Here is a 21,569-nt window from a genome sequence, read left to right as displayed (position 1 = left end):
TATAATCACATAAGTGTACGCACTATTTCTAAGTAAGAAAATAAATCAAGATCTAATCGCTACCTCGTAGTAGAAATCGATTACTCGTGCCCTTTTGGAATAATGTTTCTGCGAAGGAAATAGGAAAAATCCACCCGTCGTTCAATTGGCAACACGTGGAGCTCGTTAGACCGAAACCAAGAGAAACGATCAGCCACCTTCTTTTCTCCTCCATATATATGTCGCGTAATAATGAGTGACTTTCGATTCAGTCATCGCATAGCAGCTTCTTCTAAGAAATAAAAACACAATAGAATATTTTTCTGTAAATATTTTTACAAAAATGTAGGAACCTTTTAATTAACTGACAACGACGTTCAGAAAGTGCTGAACGATGGAAAAGTGACGCGTTTAAATCCGCTATAATCGAGCAAACAAAACAACGCTTGAACTTTTCGTAAGAAAGTTACCCGATAAGGAAACGAGTTCTATTACCAGGGGATTTAATGATAATGAAAAAAGCGGTTTTGCCTTTAGAAAATCTTTAGCTTGTTTGATGTCAAGCGTTCATTATAATGTTAACCCTTTGATTTAATTTTTTTTTTTTAATTGTTTGCGATATTGAAGCTGCAGGCTAATTTTGACGCAGGCATTTTCGTAGAATATTATATATATCGTGCGCGAACCTCGGTAAATAAACAACATCCATTTTCAATATATATATTCACCGGTTTAACATCGATTTTAACTGTCGAACGAAATTGCGTTGTCATGAAGTTGAACGAGGTAGATAAAATACATATTAAAAGACGTCCGCATTATAAATTGGAATATATCTTTCATTTTCTTTCACGATGTGCATGCGAGTTTATCGCAAAACATTTTATATATATAGTGACAGATTCTTTAATAAAATTATCGTATTACGATTATATAGAATTAATATAGAATTAACGAATAGCGATATTTCATGTGTGATACATGATAAGTAAAATATCGACTATCTGCGACTCTTAAACGAAGTTACTTCTACGGTAAGTGAACGTGGAACGTCAATTTCGCGGCTAAAATCCAATTTGCAAACGGGATTAAAAGGCATTCATTGTACAAAGCCAAAGTTTCGCTCAGCTGCTTGATACGTTTGCAGGAATAGAAACTCGGCAGGACAACAAGGAAAGCCAGTTTCTCCTCTTCATGTAGTCAGGCGATGCACATGCAAACTTGACTTTACATTCGCTTGCAATCACTATTATTGTCACACCCCAGATTGAAAACAATATTTCCCGTTTGACAAAATCATACCAATTGACATTTCATCATAAAAAAAGATTAATTAAAAACAGTTCACACAAATCATTGGATCATTTGAGCATCATAATTGTAATTTATTCAGCAAGATTGGCAATATTTTGCAATTAAGTTGAATTCTTGACATATAAAATACCTATTTAATTATAAAACGCTTAAAAAGCTTATTTTAAAACCCATTCTTGCTAAACGTATATTAAAATTTTTGAGATTTGTTGTGTTGAAATAGAGATATCAGATATTTTATATGTGCGAAAGATCTTAATCGTTTCGTGCGCATTGTGAATGTATGTATACTCTGTTATTCCTCCCCAGATATCGTTTTGAACTTCAGAACAACGTACGTGAGTAGAAAGGGCGAAGTCGTCAGCAATAGCAGAAGCATCGCCGTGAATTACGTGAAAGGCTGGTTCTTTGTTGACCTCGTAGCAGCATTGCCATTTGATTTTCTCTATGCCTCAGACGTTTACGGCGGCGAGGTAAGTATCTTTCATCCGCTTACAAATAGCTTTATGAGTTAGCTTTTTATTTACTTTCTTACAAAAGCTAGCTTTTACGATAAGCTCTTTTTTTCAAAAATTATAAAATATTAAATTTGCGATCTCATCTTGCAATCTTTAAGACATCAGATTCAACTCTCTATGACAATTTTTAACTTTTAATCCAATCTAAGAAAAAATTCTTGTTTTTCTACAATATGGAAATTAAATTTAAACAAAAATGACATATTGGAGCAACATGGAAGTCTGGTATAAGGATTTTGAATTAGGATGGAGAAATCTATATAGAACGTACCTGGGTGTGTTTTCGCGTCCTAATATCAGTTTTGCGGTAATTAGTAATTTCCGTCAGGCATCAATCTAACGAAGAGGTTAACTAAGCTAATTAATTTGTCCGAAGTGTAATAGAAAATCGATAGATTATGTCAAAATTAGTCATTAAATGTTATCAGGAAAAACATCTTCTTACATTGCTATTTTTAATTGACTAACTATTAGCAAAATTTTTTTATTGAATAAGTAAAATTCGATTAAATTTTGAAGTAAACAATATACAATATTAAAATTGGTACAACATGTATCCACAACATATATCTCGAAATGCTGTTATATAGAATGTGAACCGTTAAAAAATACAGACCTAAATAAATATTTGTTATCGATATCTGTTGTAGGAATCAGCACATAGTAACATTCACTTAGTGAAACTCACAAGATTACTAAGACTCGCACGACTGTTACAAAAAATGGACAGATATTCGCAGTACAGCGCGGTAATTTTAACGATGCTTATGCTCTTCTTCATTGTGGTGGCACATTGGTTGGCTTGCATTTGGTATGTAATCGCTGAAAAGGAGCGATTGCGGAATGATAAGGATTGGGATCTAGGTAAGTCTCTTGAGAAGCCAATTCCCTTGTAGAAATTTAATTCTTATCCTACTAGGTACAATTTGGTGCCTCATCTATACTAATGAGGGCACTAGAATCCATTCATTTTTTTTTCACATATTCAGAATGATTCAAAAAAGCTCTAAAAATCTCTAAAAATTCACCAACATACTTTCAACTTTTTAGAATAAATATTGGCACTTTATTTTGGAAAATAAAATATATAATTTATAATTACCGAAAGACTCAAAGAAACTTGCACAAACAGGAATCACTCGATAATTAGTGACCCCCTTTAGTAAACCTCCAATATGGTAGGAGTTAATACTAGTATTGGCCAATTAATCATTTATTTTTAATATTAAAAGTATCGTTATAGTACTTTTAATACTGAAAATAGGTGATTAATTGATCAATATTAGTATTAAATTTCTATAAGGATTCAACATTATTTAATGATCGCAAACTGCCACATTCTGTAACATGGATATCATGAAATATTTACGGAAAATGTGAAACACTGTGTGTTGGGAACAGCTAGATTGCCAATCTTTCGAGAATACACAAGTATTCTCTCTACCTAATATAAAAACAATCTGAACATAGTTGCGGCTTTCGTGACCTATAAAAATCACCCGATGCTATCTACTTCTTGAGAAAGCATGTCTACATATCCGTCGCAGAATTGCACGAATGGATCTGCAACTATAGAAACGATCCTATCGACATGAGAGCTCTTGCATAAGATTTGTAGGAATTGTTATCCAATAGTTATTGAGAAACTATTTCATCATAAGAATCGCTTCTCAATAAAAATATAAAAAAATAAATTTCATAACTTAAACTTAAAATACAAAATAAAAATAATATAAATCTAGAAACATGAACAAAAAATATATATATAAAAAAAAGTTAATATTTATTCTATAAATTCTTTGGAATGGAATCTCATTCTACAGAAAAAATTAAGTCAGTCTTGAAAAAGAGTGGCTCAATTTTCATTCTATAAAGTGAAAAGTTTACTCTAAAAGAGTTTACTGTTACAGAGTACGCAACTGGACAATATTTTTATTAAATTATATGAAAATATAAAGTTTACTCGTGTTGCATGCTTCGACATTCTTTAATATACTTTTACCATAATACTTACTCACTTTAATGCGCTCGTTAGAATGAGTAGGACTTATAGTAGGAACATGTAGAAGCATGTGTGACGCGAACAATCCTACAGTAATTTTCACTTCAATGAATGAGACAAAATAGATGATAAACCATTTACTAAACTAAAAAACGCTGGAATTGTCATTAATATGTTCTAGGTTGGATACATACTTTGGCTGAGAAATTAAAAATATCAGTGCAAAACGTCACGCATACAGAGAGCTACATAACAGCATTATATTTTACTTGTAGTAGTTTAACTTCCGTAGGTTTCGGAAATGTTTCGGCAAATACTTTCTCAGAGAAATTTTTCTCTATTTGCACAATGTTGATTGGGGGTAAGTTTTGATTTAATTATAAAAAATATTTAATTATAAAAAATAAGATTTGCATGTTGCCTAAAAAATTTCCTGGTTAGGTATTATCATGTTAATATGCTGTGATGCTATTATAAGTTTCACCATTAGCTCATATGCTTGTCGGGAATTAGTCGAGCATTGTTCCTTGCTTGATATTAATGGCGATTTAATGTGAAATCGATTATATTTCATGTACTCCCCTCCATCAGAGCATAGTGCACAAGGTTTTTACATTTCAGCTCTCATGCACGCTGTAGTATTCGGCAATGTTACTGCAATTATTCAAAGAATGTACTCTAGAAGATCCCAGTATCAAACGAAGTTGCGAGATCTCAAAGATTTTTTAATTTTACATCAAATTCCGGAGGAACTCAAGCAGCGAATGCAGGATTACTTTCAGACTATATGGTCACTGAACCATGGTATTGACGTGCACGAGGTAAAGAACATCACTTCTTTTTAATTAAAGTATTATATTAATATATCGATAAATTCGATTAGATTAAAACGCTATATAAAAAATAAATTGAAAAAATATTGCTATGATAGTTGTATATTACAATACATAATAATTCTTCTGTAGACCCTCAAACAATTTCCCGAGGAATTACGAGGAGATGTTTCAATGCATCTTCATCGAGAAATTTTAAGTTTACCAATATTTGAAGCCGCTTCACAAGGATGTTTAAAGCTACTTTCACTGCATATCAGAAATAATTTTTGCGCCCCTGGCGAATTTCTCGTCCACAAAGGCGATGCTCTTTCGTACATTTATTATTTATGCAATGGATCTATGGAAGTTGTGCAAAATGATATGGTGGTAGCAATTTTAGGTAATAATTTAATACTCAAATTTTGTTATTCGCGATTCTCTTTTGTCAATATTTAATTTTATTACAAATTACTAAATGCTTAAGCTCGAAATATTTTACACTAGTAAAGTAAATATTACATTGAACCTGTTAATTTTAGATCAGTTAAAGTTTCTTTAAATTGATAGACGCAGCTAGACGCATGAAATTATTAATTTGCGAGCAGACTTCATTCCTGATGTATCTTTTAAGGGAAGGGAGATTTAGTGGGGTGCGATATAAACGTTCATCTGCAACACGGAAATAATGGCGGCGGTACAACTGGATCTGGCTCAATTGATGTAGTAAAATCCAGCTGCGACGTCAAGGCGCTAACATATTGCGATTTGAAGTGTATACACATGCAAGGCTTAGTCGAGGTCCTCCGGCTATACCCCGAGTATCAACAAGAGTTTGCGCATGATATACAACACGATCTTACTTACAATTTACGTGAAGGTTACGAAGCAGAGGTAATTAACTCTACATTCTCCCCTGAGAGAAAGGAAGAGAGAGAGAGAGAGAGAGAGAGAGAGAGAGAGAGAGAGAGAGAGAGGAAGAGTGAAAAAGGAAGAAGAGAATGAAAAAGAAGGGAGAGGTAGAATTACTAAAGGAATTGGATAACATTTTAATTATTGAAATTATTTAGAGAATCAAAAGAAATCATCAAAAAGAAATATGAAATATACATAAATATTTTAAAAGATATTAATTTTCAATTTTAAATATATATAGAAGAATTGTCTAATCATATTACATATAAGAGAATTTTCTTTTAAAATTTAAAATATGTGGATTAAAAATATATGGTAGTTGTGGTACAATACAATATTTTAAATATTTTACTGCATTTCAGTAAAATTGTTCAACTTATTCTATACTTTATTAGAGTTTTATTGATGAATGAATGAAAAAAATTTACATTAAAATTCTTCGTTGTCAATACAGTGTTGTCCCATGACTGTCATATTTTCAGAGCAAATTCTAAGAAAAAATTCTTTCCGTATATACTTTATTTTATGAATATTTTAATTTACATATATAACAAGTAAAAAAAGATTACATTTCATGTCTATATATAATTATAAAAAGAACGTGTATTCTACAAAGATCATTGAGATTCTATCCAGATGAAATTTATTATCACTCTTGTCGCGTAAATTTTAGCAGGAGTCCGATGTAAATGGGCCGTCATTGACACTGCCCTCCATCAGTGAGGACGACGAGAACTTAGCCGAGGAGGGCGAAACTTCTCCCCTCTCACCCCCAAACAAATCACCGCTTCACACCTCTTCGAGCCCACGACATGCCAAGTTCAGGTAAACCCTTATCGAAAAAAAGAAACCTTAATATTGAAAAAAAATTATGGAAGTTATTTATGGAAATATCCTCTTAGAAAAAGTAAAAACTAAAAAAGGAAAGGACGATAAGTAAATGATGGTAAGATAAAAATTTCAACGGCATAAAAAAGTTGAAATAATGGATAGACTTAGAGAGAGTAAAAAAGTAAATGCAGTTGTTTTACTTTTTCACTTTATCTATAATTAAATATTTTTTGCATCAACCTATTTTTTTCGAGAAAAATAATAACTTAAATATATATTTAATTATTTATTCTTTTTATTTATTGACTATTTATATTCAATAAATTATTAGTCCTAAAAAAATAATATTCCTTTTTTTGCTTTAAAGCTGAGCAAAAAAATACTTCGGTTTGTAAAAGGCGCAATTTGTCACTATCTTCTGCAAAAAAAGCAAATTTCAATTAGTAGAATAATACGATTTTCTTTTATATGATATATCTATATCGTAGAGAAACTTGTGGCGAAGTATAATCCACTTCTGCATTCTTTACTTTGGGATTTTCGCGCCATGATGCCAATATCGTCTCATTTCTCTAAGCATTCTCGATATTTTAGATCGTATAATGAGGAATAAAGTTAACTTTGTTTGAAATATCAGGGAGGATTATAGAGAAGGCAGACGTACAAGGGGCGTCTTACTGAGAGGAGGAAGGGCAGCGCAAGTAATCGCGCAAGAATCTGTAGAGGAACATATTCGAGGATCGGTTGAGAGACTCGATAATCAGTTTTCCACGCTACACCAAGATGTTGCTACGCTCAGTTGCGAGGTACTTCATACGGATCCTTTGTTTCAATCTGGCTCAGAGACATTATGCCAAATTGTTTTATATTCACTTAACTACTAGTACTCCTCTGAGATTTCTTGGCTTTAATCCAATTATATCCAAAAATTATATGACATGTAATTAACAAATATTGACTTTATGAACTAACAATTAATTTTCAATGTTTTAATATTTCATTAAAAAGTAATTTGTGACTTTTGAAGTAATGAATGATATGGTTCAACCCTTTGTACATATATATAAATTACATTTACATGTATATAAAGAACGTTTTTTAATCTTTTTCAATTTGCGGCATATTAAATAACAAGTCAAATTTGAAGTACGTTAGGTGCACACGTTTTAAAAACATGACATTCAGAAATAAAAAGTAAAATTTTAGTCACTTGGTTAAAATAAGAACAAATACAATATAATTTAGATAATTTTCATAATTTTTGAAACATTTTTTTACGTCTTACTTATTTTTTTATTATACTTTTAAATTTTTTTGCTTTTTTTACTTTCTCTACAATAATTTTCGTGGCACACTTGGAGATTTTCAGCTAAAAAATACTGGTAAATGAAATATCGTACAGGATAGAATATCGTAAAGCACAGAGTAAAAAAACATTTTTTATTTGTTTTAGAGACAATCCATTCAAATCTCTGTTAAAAAATTTTGTGTTGAATTTTTAATATATCCGAGTATTAATTTAACATAATGTAATTGTGTTATTTAAATATTTTTTTCAAAATATTCAAATGTTAAATTAATATTCTCAATATTTCTTAGCGTAAAAATAATACAATTTACGAATAAGTGAAATAACATAAAAAAAATGTATTTTATTTAAAATATAAATTCTAAGATAAAATGTGTTAATTTAATTTTATTATATTAATATTGACTTTAATAAAGAAATATGACTACTTATAAATTGTGTCAGTATTACGTTTTTCATATTAACTTTTTATGTAATGTTTGTGTTACTTCTTAACATATTTACCTTATGTTAAATTAACTCAAAAATTTGATTTGGCTGTTTGGGATGTAAAATTAATACACATTTTTACTGTGTCAAATACTAGGGTATATAGAGCAGGGCTATTTATAAAACAAATAAATTTTAACAGAAATTTTTTAGGATAAATTTATTATTTGAAAAAAAATTTTATTTGAGCAAATTGAAAATACTCACAGATTCATCATTTGAGAAGAGTTCAAGCGCGAGATTAAAATGATACATTGAATCGACAGGTGCGCAACGCTATTCAAGCGTTGCAGATGCTCGCCTGCTCACCCCAAAGTAATCCGAATCTACCGACCCCGGCGGCGAGCCGCGGCAGTGGGGTCCTCGCCAGGAGCTCGTCCCATCCCCCGGACGCCATTTGTTGGAATCCGCCAGCGAGATTGATCGACGCGTCGACGCAGACGGATTGGCCGGTCGATCTATTTGAAACATGGGTGCGTGCAAACCCTCGCAGGGCCCTAAAGGCCCTCGGTCTCGATCCGGATGTCGTTCTCAGGTTACCACCTCCCTCACCCACGCCATCCCCATCGTCGCCTCCACCGCCGCCCTACGAGCCCTTATCACCTTTGGTCGGCTCACCCCAGCAATCGCCTTCGCAATCTCCAACTACAGGTAATTTCGTCTTGAGTGTTATACGAGAGATTTTTGTTAAGAAGCAAAGATCAAAGCATCTAAACAAAATCGCGAAGGATTGTCAGGAATTTATAAAACAATAATTGATACAAAAAGATTTTCCATCTATTCGAAAAAGAGATAGTCTCTATCTCTTAGCGTGTAATACATGGAAAAATAATACTTTTTAGGGAATAAATATACATTTTTCCTTATAAATAAGATATATAATATATATGTATTATGAAAAAGGTACGTCTCATCATATAGGGAGAATAATCACACTCATACAATTCCATGAACAAGCGCAATTCAACATTTTTCGCAATAAGGGGATATTTTTCCAAGGAAAAAATACTCCTCTGTGAAAAGAGTTAGTCCATCACACAGTAGAAATATATTTTTCTACAGAGATAACTCGTTGCGGAGGTGGCTGCATCCATGCTCGTATGTTCCCATAAGAAGCACAGGGTTACACGGTGATGGATTTGAATTACTGAAGGGGAATATTTTGCAAAGGGGATACCTTTCACCTTAGCGTATCCTACATGGGATATCTTCTTGTGTACAAATTATTCACATATGTTTTTCTAACAGATATTTTCTCTTTTGGCAAGAATATCTCTACGTGAAAAATATTCACGTTATGATTTGTCCGATAAATTCATTTATTTATAAGTTAACCATTTGCACTTCGTGACAAATTTAATATTTTATTTCACCAACTTGAAGTAAATAAAATATGTAGGAAGATTCTGCAATAAAAAATTTTAATTACTTTTTTATAGAAAGTAAAAACTGATATTTATCCGAAGTAACATATTAAATATGTTATAATTAATGTAAATATAAGCTGTACGTTTTGTGGGTTTCTCCATGCTTAAATCCTTTATTAGAATTTCAATGTTTCATGAACATTACAATTTACTTCAGAGTTGAGTAAATTAACTTTTTTTTTTAAGTTAAAATTAACAACCTTGAAAATTTAACTTAATTAAGATACAAGTTAATTTACAATGAAATTAATTAAATTAAAGGTTGAGTTAATAAAAAAAGTGATTGAAAAGTTAAAAGTTAAATTTGTTTTTTTATATTTTTTTATTTCACGATTCCAAGGTTTCAGTCTTACAAATAACGGAAATGACAAATATGTACTTTATTTAGAAAATACTTTATATTCTATTTACATATTTTGTTCATATATACTATTTACATATACTGTTATATATATTATTTGAATATTTTGTTATACTTATTAAATATAAGTAATAAAATCATTTCGACATTTTTATCGGACATCTTTTCTCGCAAGTTATCAAAAATAAGTCCTCCTGCATTGAACAGCCGCACTCAATGTGAACTCACATGAGCCGAAGATAGTATTGATATATTTTAATAATAAGGAATAATAGACTTCAACCTATCAGAAAACCAGATATAATAATATATCCGATTTCTGACAGATTAAAATCTGGGAGTCGATTGTGTAATTTGAAATAAGATGAAAATTAACAAAAGTGAGCAAATTTACTAGAATATTTATAATTCCATTGGTCAACACCTAGTAAATTTGCTCACTTTTACAATTTTCATCTCATTTTAAGCTTACCGTGTATTATGTCTGAGACTTAACTTCAAAAAAATTAAATAAAAAATTAATAGTTACGTATAAAATGTAACTAAATAAAGTTAAAAAGTTAAGAATCCAAATTGTAACTAAGTTAAGTTAAAATTAATTAACTTTTTAACTTATCTTTTTAACACTATCTTCTTAACCCTACTCAATCCTGCACTTTATCAGTAATACTGAGAAATATCAGGCTACTCCTCATCATGATGAAGTGAAATATAATATTCGCGAAACGTACATTCTAACAATGGATCCGAACATAGAGGTAACCCGCAAAATGTATAGCTTTTGTACATAAAGTAACTGTGGAAGTCACAAAAGCATTATCTAATTAATTATTAATATTTTAAAAGCAATTTATTACTTTTTATTTTAATTATATTTTAAATATATTTAATTTTAATTTTATTTTAAATATATTTTAATGATCTGATTTAAATAATTAATATGATATAACTTGAAACATTTGTCCGGATAAAATCCAAGTTTCCTTTTACATTAAATTTAAGTGCCAAAAATCCAAATTTGTTGCAAATATTTAACAACGTAATACAGAAAACAAAATATTGATATAGCTGCTTTTAATTAAAACAATACAGAAAAAAAGTATATATAAATTTTATGTCGAATCCAGTTCGATATTGAAAACTTAAGAGTAAAGATCTCTTTGTGTGCAATCACAAAACGTAATTCGCAAACGGCTAATTAGAAACGGTCAATAGTTAATTGACGCTTCTAATTGTCTATCGCTTTTACGTTTTACGATTGCTACTTATTTAGAGGAGCCTTTAATCCCGCAGTAATTGTTGCAATTTCAAATTCTATCAATCCTGCGTTACATAACTGTAACGATCGCTCACTTTGGTTGAATCGCTGCATCGATTTCAACGCTTTCAGCTCTTTCTACCTTTGTTTCATGCCTAATGAATGAACGATAAAAATAGAATGATAATTATCAGCGCTTAATCCCGTGTGGCTTTGTGTAGCAATGAGAAGTCTTTCACCGTTTTTTTTTTCATTTTTACGATATACTACTCACAATTTAAAGAAACCAATTTAACATTCTTCTGATACATTAATCTCAAAGAATAAAAGCGTTGAGAAGAAAAGCGTTGAGAAATTGTTAAAAAAACGTTTTTCCGTTTAACGTTGAGTAATAGTTAGAAGTGTTCGTGTAGGAAACATTAAAAATAATGATTAATTAAAACCACTATACAAAACCAGCATGTAACTATTTTATAACTTTTTTACTCTAGTAAAATATTTATGTATAATTAATCCAATTTTATTATTAGAATAAAATAAATTTTATTAATTAGTATCACACATCCTTGAATGAACAAAGTAACAATTAAAAAAGTATTTACAATTAAAAAAGTATTATGGGGAAAAAAATTCGACTTTACTTTCTCCAAACGATTTTATCTATCCAAACGTAGTCTGCAGCATATCCAAGCATTGCTTGACTTCTATGATCATTAGGGAATACTAAAGTGACCTTAAACAATTTTAAAACAAAGATAAAATTCTTAAACGTTTTATAAACATTTTATAAACATTTTATAAATTTTAAGAATTTTGTTATCTTTGTTTTAAAATTGTTTAAGGTCACTTTAGTGTTTCCTAACGATCATAAAAGTCAAGCTGTTCTATTTGGGATATTCATTTTACATGTTTTTCTACCCGACAGTTTTTATACCCGATTGTTCTTGCATTTCTTTCAAATTGCTGTTCTTACATTGAAGCTTACATAATTAATTTTCTATTAACAATTTGAAACCCTTTATATTGTGTATCTGATTTATATTTATTCAGACTTTACACTAATTTACTCTTGTATGACAGCCATACTGAATTTGTTATTTAGAATTTTTGAAATCTGACTTCAGATTCGTAATAATCAGCGAACTAAAAAAATATAGAATTGCAAGATTTCACAGAAATCTGTTTAAATAGAAAAACGTGTTACACAAAGGATTAAAGCGACAAAATCAAACACAGCCAAAGTAAGATTACGACGTATAAACTGTATCGCCTAGCTACACGATCACTGTACATCGCACGTTTAAGATGCCTTTAAATCGATTTCAGGAAATAACAGCTACGTTTTTGGAATTACTCGCGACGGTCGGCACATTCCTCGATTATACAGGCCGTCCAATTCAGCCTGGGATCCCGATAACAAGCTGTGGCACCGCTTCAGCGCCGGCGACGCCGACAACGCATCGCTGTATCAAGCGTTACGACGTCTTCCGGAGTCACGCTCATTAAAATTCGATTCGTTCGATAGCTGAGCTGATCAATTTACGAGCCCATGTTCCGCGCAAAAAATTCATTTCTCGTTATCGACGTAAATAACGAAGAGAGGAGACGCCGGATTAAAGAAGAAAAATGTATAAAATTGCAAATTCAATAAATTTATCAATAAAATAGTTTTGCGCGTGCGATAAAGAGAAAACATTTGGAAAATTTCAATTCGGAGGCTTACGAAGAACTGGTATGCTAATCGATTCGATAATTCAATGCGATAACTCAAAAGCAAAAGCCTCGAGGCAATAATGTTTGATTGGCATATTAATCACGATATTGTCAAACTGTTGGACATTTATCGGGATAAATGGCACTTTAATGTTACGGATAGAATGGAATAATTTCTGGTAAAATAAACCTGATCATAGATAACTACTAAGGGATTGATTGCAGTCCGCAATAGGAATACTGGCTAAATAATACGATACATATGAGATCAAAAAATGATTATTTCAAATCACGGTCGACGATGCGCGTATATATTCAAGCCCGTAATGTAATCGTTTACCGTAACATAAACAAACGCTCGTTGATACGACACTAGATTATTCGTAAATTGACATTTACGTTTCCTTTCGCCGTTGACGTCAATTCGTGATCTCGTTGTAATATTTAACTTTTGAATGCATCCGGCTATTTTGATTTGGCAAGAGATAAATTAAGACTGACGTAAGATGCATATCAGAGCAAATATACTTAACAATATTCTGTTTAAGCACGCAAAAGCAGAAAATATATACAATATTTTTTTAATCCTATAATATACAAATACACATATATCAAAATCCAACGATATCTCTTTCATTCATTGATATAGATAATTTATTAATTACATTCTAATTTAATACAAATCGAATAAGTCATAAATAATATATTCTAATAAAAGTATTTTTAAATACAAGCCTTTCAATCATTTTTGCAAGTTAATTTCTTATAGTAAAAGATTTTATTAAAGCAGTATGCATTCAAAAGTTAAGCGATACTATATATATTGTCCTAGGCATTTCTCACTGCCAAACAGGATAATACCTGGCTTTATATGTCTCTGCTCTTTCGTTCTCAAAATAACATGTTCATCTTTTAAATAAATCCTCATCTGCGTCACTCTACGTATCTAATCCTATAATTTAATGATTACAAAAGGTATGTTAAAAACGTACCCTCCACAACAATCTTGCCGAGAATTATAATTATTCTATCGTATATCTGTTACCTGCGTAACAATATTCTGAAACTCTAAACACCTACACTACCTATATAAATCTACATGAAGCGTTTTCTACTTAACATTAAATAATATATAATATTTTGTAGACAGTCGTTCGCGTAAATTTAATTCATGCTCGTATAAGCAAGCAGCTTGTGAAATATCGGGTCTTCGCTATTATATATTAAGTTGCATGTCTCTCCGCCTGAAACAAGTCGAACACTTCGCGTAGCTCTATCACTTGCGAAACAATTCCATGAGAGTAACGAGCTGTTTATTCGAAAGTTAAGGTAGCAATAATGTGCACAACACATTTCAATGTACACTATCGACGTCCAATCTAGAGAGTAGTATGTTCGTTAAGTAGATATAAAAATAGTAACAAGGTGCGTCCCTTACAGAAATTTAATACTGGAAGGTAATGATTAATTACTTATTAAGCGCTCAACAACAGTGCTTGTAATACTCAAAATAAGTAATCGATCACTATCTTTTAGTATTAAATTGATACTGGATTTCTGTAAGTTCCAAAACACAATAGGTGTAGACGGTATAATAAGTCTTAAGCCTTAAGAAATTAATTAATCACAGTCGAATATGAGAAAAATAATCGACTGTGATTGATCAATTTTCTAAGACTTACTATACACAGGTATAGTAAAGTCAGAAATACATTTAAAAAAACGTAAGACAATAAGACATAAGTAGTAAGTGAATCAACCAAATAGAAAACTATTTTATGTTCTCTACTATGAGATTGATCGATTCACTTACGTCTTGCTGCCTTATATTTTTTATGTGTTTCTAGCTTAAGCCTTAAGAGGCTTTCGACGAGTTATTACCTAAGCTTAAGTCTTAAGCCGTAAGAAATTGACAATCACAATCGAACATGAGAAAAATAATTGATTGGTCAGTTTCTTAGGGCTTAAGACTTAAAAGCTTAGGTAATGGCTTATTGTAGAAAGCTTATAAGCCAGAAATTGTGTTTCGGGATTAAAGAATCCTCGCGCAAAAGAGACGACGACGACGATTCGGAAATGACACGGCACTCTGTCTTATGACACAGAATAACTTTGAACCCACTTCGTTAAGAATGCGTATCCATCTGTGTCACGAGAATCTGTCTTAACTAGTTATAAGTATTTCTTAGATTATAATCACACGTGTACATATATAGGGAAAGCGACGTTGAAAATATGTGATAAGGCACGGCTTTGGCCATGCACGACTACGTTTGTTCAAACACTTCCGTCGTTATTTGTGAAAAATTCGGGTGCCGCAACTATAAATAAGCGGAAATTATTGTAATTCGATATATTTGTTTCACAGACAATCGAAAAATGTGTTGGTGTTTGATTTATCATAATTATTACGCGAGGAAAAATTAATAATCGTGGAAAATCCTTAGAAAAATTTAATATTATAATTAATATCTATTAAATTGGTTAATAATTAATTACTTTATTTTGAATATTGAAAACATTAACAATAATGCTTTTAATACTTAAAATAATTGATTACTAACAAATTTAATTATTCCTGCATTAAATTTCTCTTAGGGAACATAATTATTTTGAAATTTCGATTAGACACGTTGTTAAACGTAAGAAATATGAGACATTTTCACAAATATCGTTGGAAGGAACTGTTTTATAAATATTTCATATATTTTGTTATACTATTTCTATGCTCCTCGCATTATAATTCAAGCTAGGTATATTATAACGTTATCTGACACCTTTCATGACTTCTACCACTTTTTACACTTCTAAAAGGGACGTAAGTAGCATGAATCCTCCTGAATCCTCTAATAAGGTCAATAGCACAAAAATAATAGAACAATTTTCTTCCTATAATTATCTCGAAGGATCTCTCTGAAATATCTTTAAGAGTATTTTTGACCGGCTGGTTAAACGTCCAAGGAAATAGACGTAATACAGCGACGCTGTTCATGTTAATCCCTTACTGCGTAGTCATTTCTTCATTGTAAAAAGTTGCACTCACAGAACAAGTGTGTCAACGGTGTAAAAATAGAATTAAAGTATAATCCTACCTCTTTAAAGGAGAAATATAGAATTTAATATTTTTATCGGCAATAACACGAGAATTCTATTGAGATTGAAATATATATATATATATATATATACTTTCCCATACGGAATGACGCAATAAAGTCTCGAGGGAAATATAAATTTTGATAAATCATCGGAGCTTATATATCAAGCACTTATATTCAGTAATACTGTGCCGTAAGGGGTTAACCCAGAATGATTATGCATGTACATACGTAACTGCGCGTACAAAGATAAATCGCAAATTTAAATGTGAAATTAAGAAATTATCCAAATTCGAACTCTGCGCAGTTGTGTCTCTCATTGTACATTTTATCGACAAAACTAGTTAGGAAACTTCAAATGACGGCCTTAAAATAAAGATTTATTTTTTTCACAATGATAAATGTCTGGCAACAGGTGAACGTAGCGAAGTGAAGCGATCTCTAAAAATGATTTCGCCGAGCGAAAGATGCTAAACGGAAATAAAATAGGAAATGCGAAAGAGGGGGAGAGAGAGAGAGAGAGAGAGAGAGAGAGAGAGAGAGAGAACAGATATTTCTTCTACGCGACGTTAATCCTTATAAAAAAATATATATATCTAAACGTTTGTAAATATTTTTAAACACTTGTACAATGTGCTTATAAGTGGCATTCTTTGTTCGACAGATGGGTTATAAATAATAATAAAAAAATGAAAAGTAATTATAAGCAAAACACTACGAATACTTCTGTGAAACAAAATATTCTCTCCGTCAAAGTTTCTTCCTAAAATATAATTATTTAATTGCAGAAACATTGAGTATACATATTTTCTTGTGCAAAAGACGAAAGTTTGTCTTGTCTAAACTTTGTATTAATTATCGGTAAGAGTGCACGAGAATCTGGAGCAATTAATTTGTGGAGCAAAGCAGCCAAGGGAAATCTCACAATCACGTAAAACTCATACGCGAGTCTCTCGTTCGCGGAAACGGACACTTCCCAAGGCGTTTACTTCCCGTCTACGGTTCCGTTGAGAGTTACCTCCCTTGCGATAGAGATGAGATCTGTTCACCGTCGCAACCCTGGAACGCAAATGCTGGGTCGATGCTATGCCGCGCTCCAGCGATGGAGGAAGGTACGACTCGACAGATCGTCCGCGGATCATATACGAGAGCAGAAAATAAACGTATTACGGGGGGCTCGCGGCGGGCCATTTTTGGGATCCCCACCCTAAAGCTACGTGACACGCGTCCTTCCGCCGCGCGCTTTTCGCCTGAAGACTTTTCTCTGCTCAGATACTCGTCTCACGCTGCTCCGATCGCTCGGGTTTTGGTAAGTGCACCATTGTCATCGACAGCGCGCTTTTCCCGCAGTGAAAACGCTTCGCTTCGCTTCTCTTTCTTTCTCTTTCTTTCTTTCTCTCTGTCTACCTCTCTATCTCTTCTACGCTTTACCCCGTGACAGCGCGATGCGGAATAAGCTCTCGTTGGCGAACGGAGAACGATGGAAGTGGCGACGAAAGCAGGAATGTCCATTCGATGACAGGATAAATCGTATGCGACGCGATAGTGCCGAACTAATCAACAGCATTTGAACTTTTAAGAAGCTTTAACTTTGGAATTTTAGCGACTCGTCGGTACTTAGCACGCCTGTAAGTAGCATCTTTACGATGTAACCCTTTGTGCGGATGTTGATCGATCGTCGCAGTGAGATAGTGAAAAATATCACGAGAGAAACACGCGCTTTGTTTATTAAAATACTAGTGTCATTAAAATGTGCGAAAACGCTCCCGAAGAGGAGGAAGTGTTCTAAAAAAATTACAGTAAATGATTCAGTGTCGATAGTTACGTAGTGCTCGAAATTCCGTGCTCAAAGTCCGTCTCTGGTTCGTCTGCCATCTCAAATACTTAACGTGTGTTTCTAACATTTCGACAGTAAATCTATTCGTTGGCGAAAATAAAACTCAAAGCGTAAATCGAATATAAGGGAAACGTGAATAAAAATTTCTAGGAAGCGAAAATTGAAACAATGATATGTAACAGAAGTCTCTTTTACATTTCGTTGTTTCAATTTTCGCCTCCTAAAAGTTTCTGTCATGTCTCTTACATTTGATTTACGCTCCAATTTTTATTTTCGCTTAGGATTTGGTCTAGCTTGCGTACCTATCCGATTTATATTCTAGACTTACATTTCAAAACGTTCTCTTTGAAGAAAATTTGATCAAAATATACATACACTTAACGTATACCATATTACACCAAGTAAAGTTTTCCTCGGAGATGACGTTTTGGAATGTAGATCTGCTTGATCTGCTTTAGCTTGTGTATCTATCCGATTTATATTCTCTTTTTTTTTTATTGGACGACGGAGACGACGTTTAACTTCTTACAGGAAGCTAGATTCGTTTCACGAAGATCCGCAATGTCTTGGAAACTGGACAGCTTCGCGAGCCTTTCTAATCGCTGCCAAATAATAACAGCTCTGCTAACGCTTGAAGAATTTGCTTTCGGGCTTAACATAAAGCAATGCCGTAAGTAATATTCGTAACTGTCAACTGCGTGCATGCGCTGATTCGTTATGTTACATACACTTTATTGAATATAATATCTCTCGAATAATACTCTTTATATAATACGATAAATCGATCGACTCGCTCACCAAAAGCGAAGAAACTACGTGTAAAAATATAGGCGCGCGACTACATTCAAATTGTAATTTTTTTTCGACAGTAGACATAACAGATATAGTATTGCATCACTTTGACGTCAGATGACAAATGTAATCAACAGCTGAGATTCTGAAATTATTAATATCTTGGAATCAAATGTTACAAGCTCAAATAATATTTTGATTATATTTCACGGTAATTTTTAAATTTATTTTATAAAATAAAAGTAATTCGATTTTTTACTTCTTGGTTGAGAATAATATTTATTTTATGCGGCAAGCAAGTATTTAAAAGATAGCTTTATATTGAAAATCAATATAACATATTATATTACACATATGTATCTATCTTCTTAATGATATTTCTGCTTTAATGTGTTTTATACATATTGAGCATTGTTTTGAATCTGCGCTTGGTGATTATAAATTTGTTTATTCTGTATGTCATGAACAATATTACATTCATTATATTCGAATTTGCATAATAATTCTTCTACATAATAATTCTTTTGTAAAATTGCGATATCATCGTGGCATTGAATATTTTATTACATTCTCGCACATCAATTTTGTCACATAATTGTCGTACAGACACATCGCGATGAAATAATTTTATTCGTGAAATTCGCGCGAGAAAGCCGCGATCGCGGAGAAGTTTTAAAATGCTATTAATATGCGTCGGTTAGATCGAATGTCGGTCGACGGTGGCGGCCAAGTAAAGCCCGTTCTTCTGGGTTACACTCGTTACGTTTTGGCTTGTTCTTGCGCCGCGCGTCAGAAGCTTTTGCCGCCGTCGTTCCGTACATATTTATAGAATCGGGCTGTAGATACTATTTCCGTAGACGCCCTGATGCGTGGCTTCTCTTCGTGCTTACGCGTTGCGATCACCTACCGGAATTATGGCTTTGCAGAACGTCGGACTGGATGGCTCGCAAGCCGTGCCTGCGGCACGAGAATATTTTTGGAGAGCCGAAATGCAGCCGTCGAGCTCAAAAAATGCATACCATCTCCACATAAAAGCGCGAATGGTCGCGTTAGCCAACGGCGATGGAATTTATATGAATGTTTGTTTTTCAGCAAACTCGGTAATTTCGTTGATACGATCCGTAAAACAAAGCCGCCATCATGGATGTCATCAAGAAGAAAATGCAAGCGATGAAGCTTGAGAAAGACAATGCTATGGACAAAGCTGACACCTGCGAAGGGCAGGCAAAAGAGGCGAATTTACGCGCAGACAAGGTTCTCGAGGAGGTTGCGGATCTCACGAAAAAATTAGCTCAGGTTGAAGCCGATCTGGAAGCTAACAAGCAAGCTCTTGAGCAGGCTAATAAGGATCTCGAAGATCGCGAGAAATCTCTTACCAATGTAAGCTTTATATATGTATATGTATATAGGTGACCTATTATATTTGAAATGAAATGAGTTGAATATCTCGAAAAATATAGAAAAAAATGTTTCAGATAAGAATACGGTTTGAAGAGACCGCAAATGATAAATTTAAGGATAAATTTAATTTTTGAGAAAATCAATGTTTTAGGTAACATGAAACGGTATCGCCATTTTTAAAAATATATTACATGATTTTCATTACATAATATGATTCTCTGATTATTCCGCATATAAAAATATTAAGATAAAGTTATCAATTTACGAGATATTTTATGCTGATATATTTTGATGTAAAATGTTAAATATCTCATAAAATATGATTTTTTTTTACTCTTCTATTCTTATAAATAGAATAATGAAATGAATTAATAGTAAAAAAAACACATTGCTTATTTAAAAAAGTATTCATTTTGTCTACATATTTTCTTTTAGCGACCATGTGTTTTCTTTTATCTTCAACAAAATTAAAACATTTACAAAAAAAATAAAGAAAATATATAAATTTATTGAATTTTAAATGCTTATACGATTCTGTGGGAATTTATATATACTACATATGTAATCCTTTGAAACACGTGCCGAAATGATTTTTCGTTCTTCAAACGCTAACTGTATATTAAACTACCGCAGTAATATCACGAGTTAAATTGACTAGCAATTTAACAATTTGATGCTTTTTTCGCATCTTCGAACGATCTTAATAATGCTAAGTGACATATTAAAAATCTATAAATAATTAATTCTTATTGCGAAAAATATTATTTTCCGTTCTAAGATCCTTTAGATCACCGAGACCTTAGTAATATTGCTCGCAATAATTGACGAATGAAGGAACAACTATTTAGGCGACATAAATAAAAAAATATAATATATCCACCTAAAATGTCTATTTTTTAATAATTACTCCATTTTATTTATGGAATACATCTTTATATACTTTTAGCGGCATTATCATCTTTCAGTGGCACTATTTTCTCTTTTAACAAATTGATAGGAACAATGCAATAATAAAACCAATTGTTTTTTACAAACAAATATTAAAAGTTAAAAATTTTAGAACTAAAAATGGACCGAATCAATCCGGATACCGGATGTTTCCCGGATATCATGTGCTGTGTGCAATATTATCGTGCAGTACAATGCGTACAATATATTGTGTGCAAACGGAGTAAGCAAACATATTCCACATATTCACTCACGTTAATACAGATAGCTGTTTCGAAATGTTTATCAGCTTTATACTATATAATTTTTGTAATTACATCTGCTATACAATTTGATTAATTTATAATTTAAAAAAAATGATAAGATAGCGTTTCTTTATAAAAGAGTTCTCAAAGTCAAAATGCGGATAACAAAGTAAGTACTTTTGAAGTTTAAAATTACAAATGTTTAAAGTTACAAAGTACAAATACAAATCTACTGCGTCTGACATATTGTGACTATGAAGGCGTTCTATATACTTTTGTTCTTGGTCTTAATCGGAACTGTTTTTGCAAATAATGTATGTTCA

General features: G+C 32.1%; 2 protein-coding genes across 3 annotated transcripts in view; both read left to right on the top strand.

Moving 5' to 3' along the window:
* The window catches only part of LOC108687656 (potassium voltage-gated channel subfamily H member 8), a 34,099-nt gene extending 21,279 nt beyond the window's left edge, over nt 1-12,820 (top strand). Inside the window, exons 8-17 of the mRNA XM_018193557.1 lie at nt 1,603-1,766; nt 2,462-2,675; nt 3,995-4,174; nt 4,435-4,634; nt 4,779-5,028; nt 5,260-5,519; nt 6,214-6,365; nt 7,009-7,177; nt 8,436-8,820; nt 12,542-12,820. Of these exons, the coding sequence (XP_018049046.1) occupies nt 1,603-1,766; nt 2,462-2,675; nt 3,995-4,174; nt 4,435-4,634; nt 4,779-5,028; nt 5,260-5,519; nt 6,214-6,365; nt 7,009-7,177; nt 8,436-8,820; nt 12,542-12,744 (2,177 nt within the window). The 3' untranslated portion in view covers nt 12,745-12,820. The remainder of the gene's footprint in view (nt 1-1,602; nt 1,767-2,461; nt 2,676-3,994; nt 4,175-4,434; nt 4,635-4,778; nt 5,029-5,259; nt 5,520-6,213; nt 6,366-7,008; nt 7,178-8,435; nt 8,821-12,541) is intronic.
* A 4,421-nt stretch (nt 12,821-17,241) lies between these two features.
* LOC108687706 (tropomyosin-1) overlaps nt 17,242-21,569 on the top strand; it is a 6,707-nt gene continuing 2,379 nt past the window's right edge. Inside the window, exons 1-2 of one of the 2 annotated variants that reach the window (XM_018193622.1) lie at nt 17,242-17,332; nt 19,745-20,032. In XM_018193622.1, the coding sequence (XP_018049111.1) occupies nt 19,793-20,032 (240 nt within the window). In that variant the 5' untranslated portion in view covers nt 17,242-17,332; nt 19,745-19,792. Of the gene's footprint in view, nt 17,333-17,495; nt 17,652-19,744; nt 20,033-21,569 lie in introns of those variants that run through there. The other variant, XM_018193623.1, reaches the window with a different exon arrangement.

Source organism: Atta colombica, unplaced genomic scaffold (genome assembly GCF_001594045.1).
Source record: "Atta colombica isolate Treedump-2 unplaced genomic scaffold, Acol1.0 scaffold210, whole genome shotgun sequence".
Taxonomy (NCBI): Eukaryota; Metazoa; Arthropoda; class Insecta; order Hymenoptera; family Formicidae; genus Atta; species Atta colombica.
The sequence above is the reverse complement of the archived record's forward strand: the minus strand, read 5'-3'. Positions and strand labels throughout refer to the sequence as shown.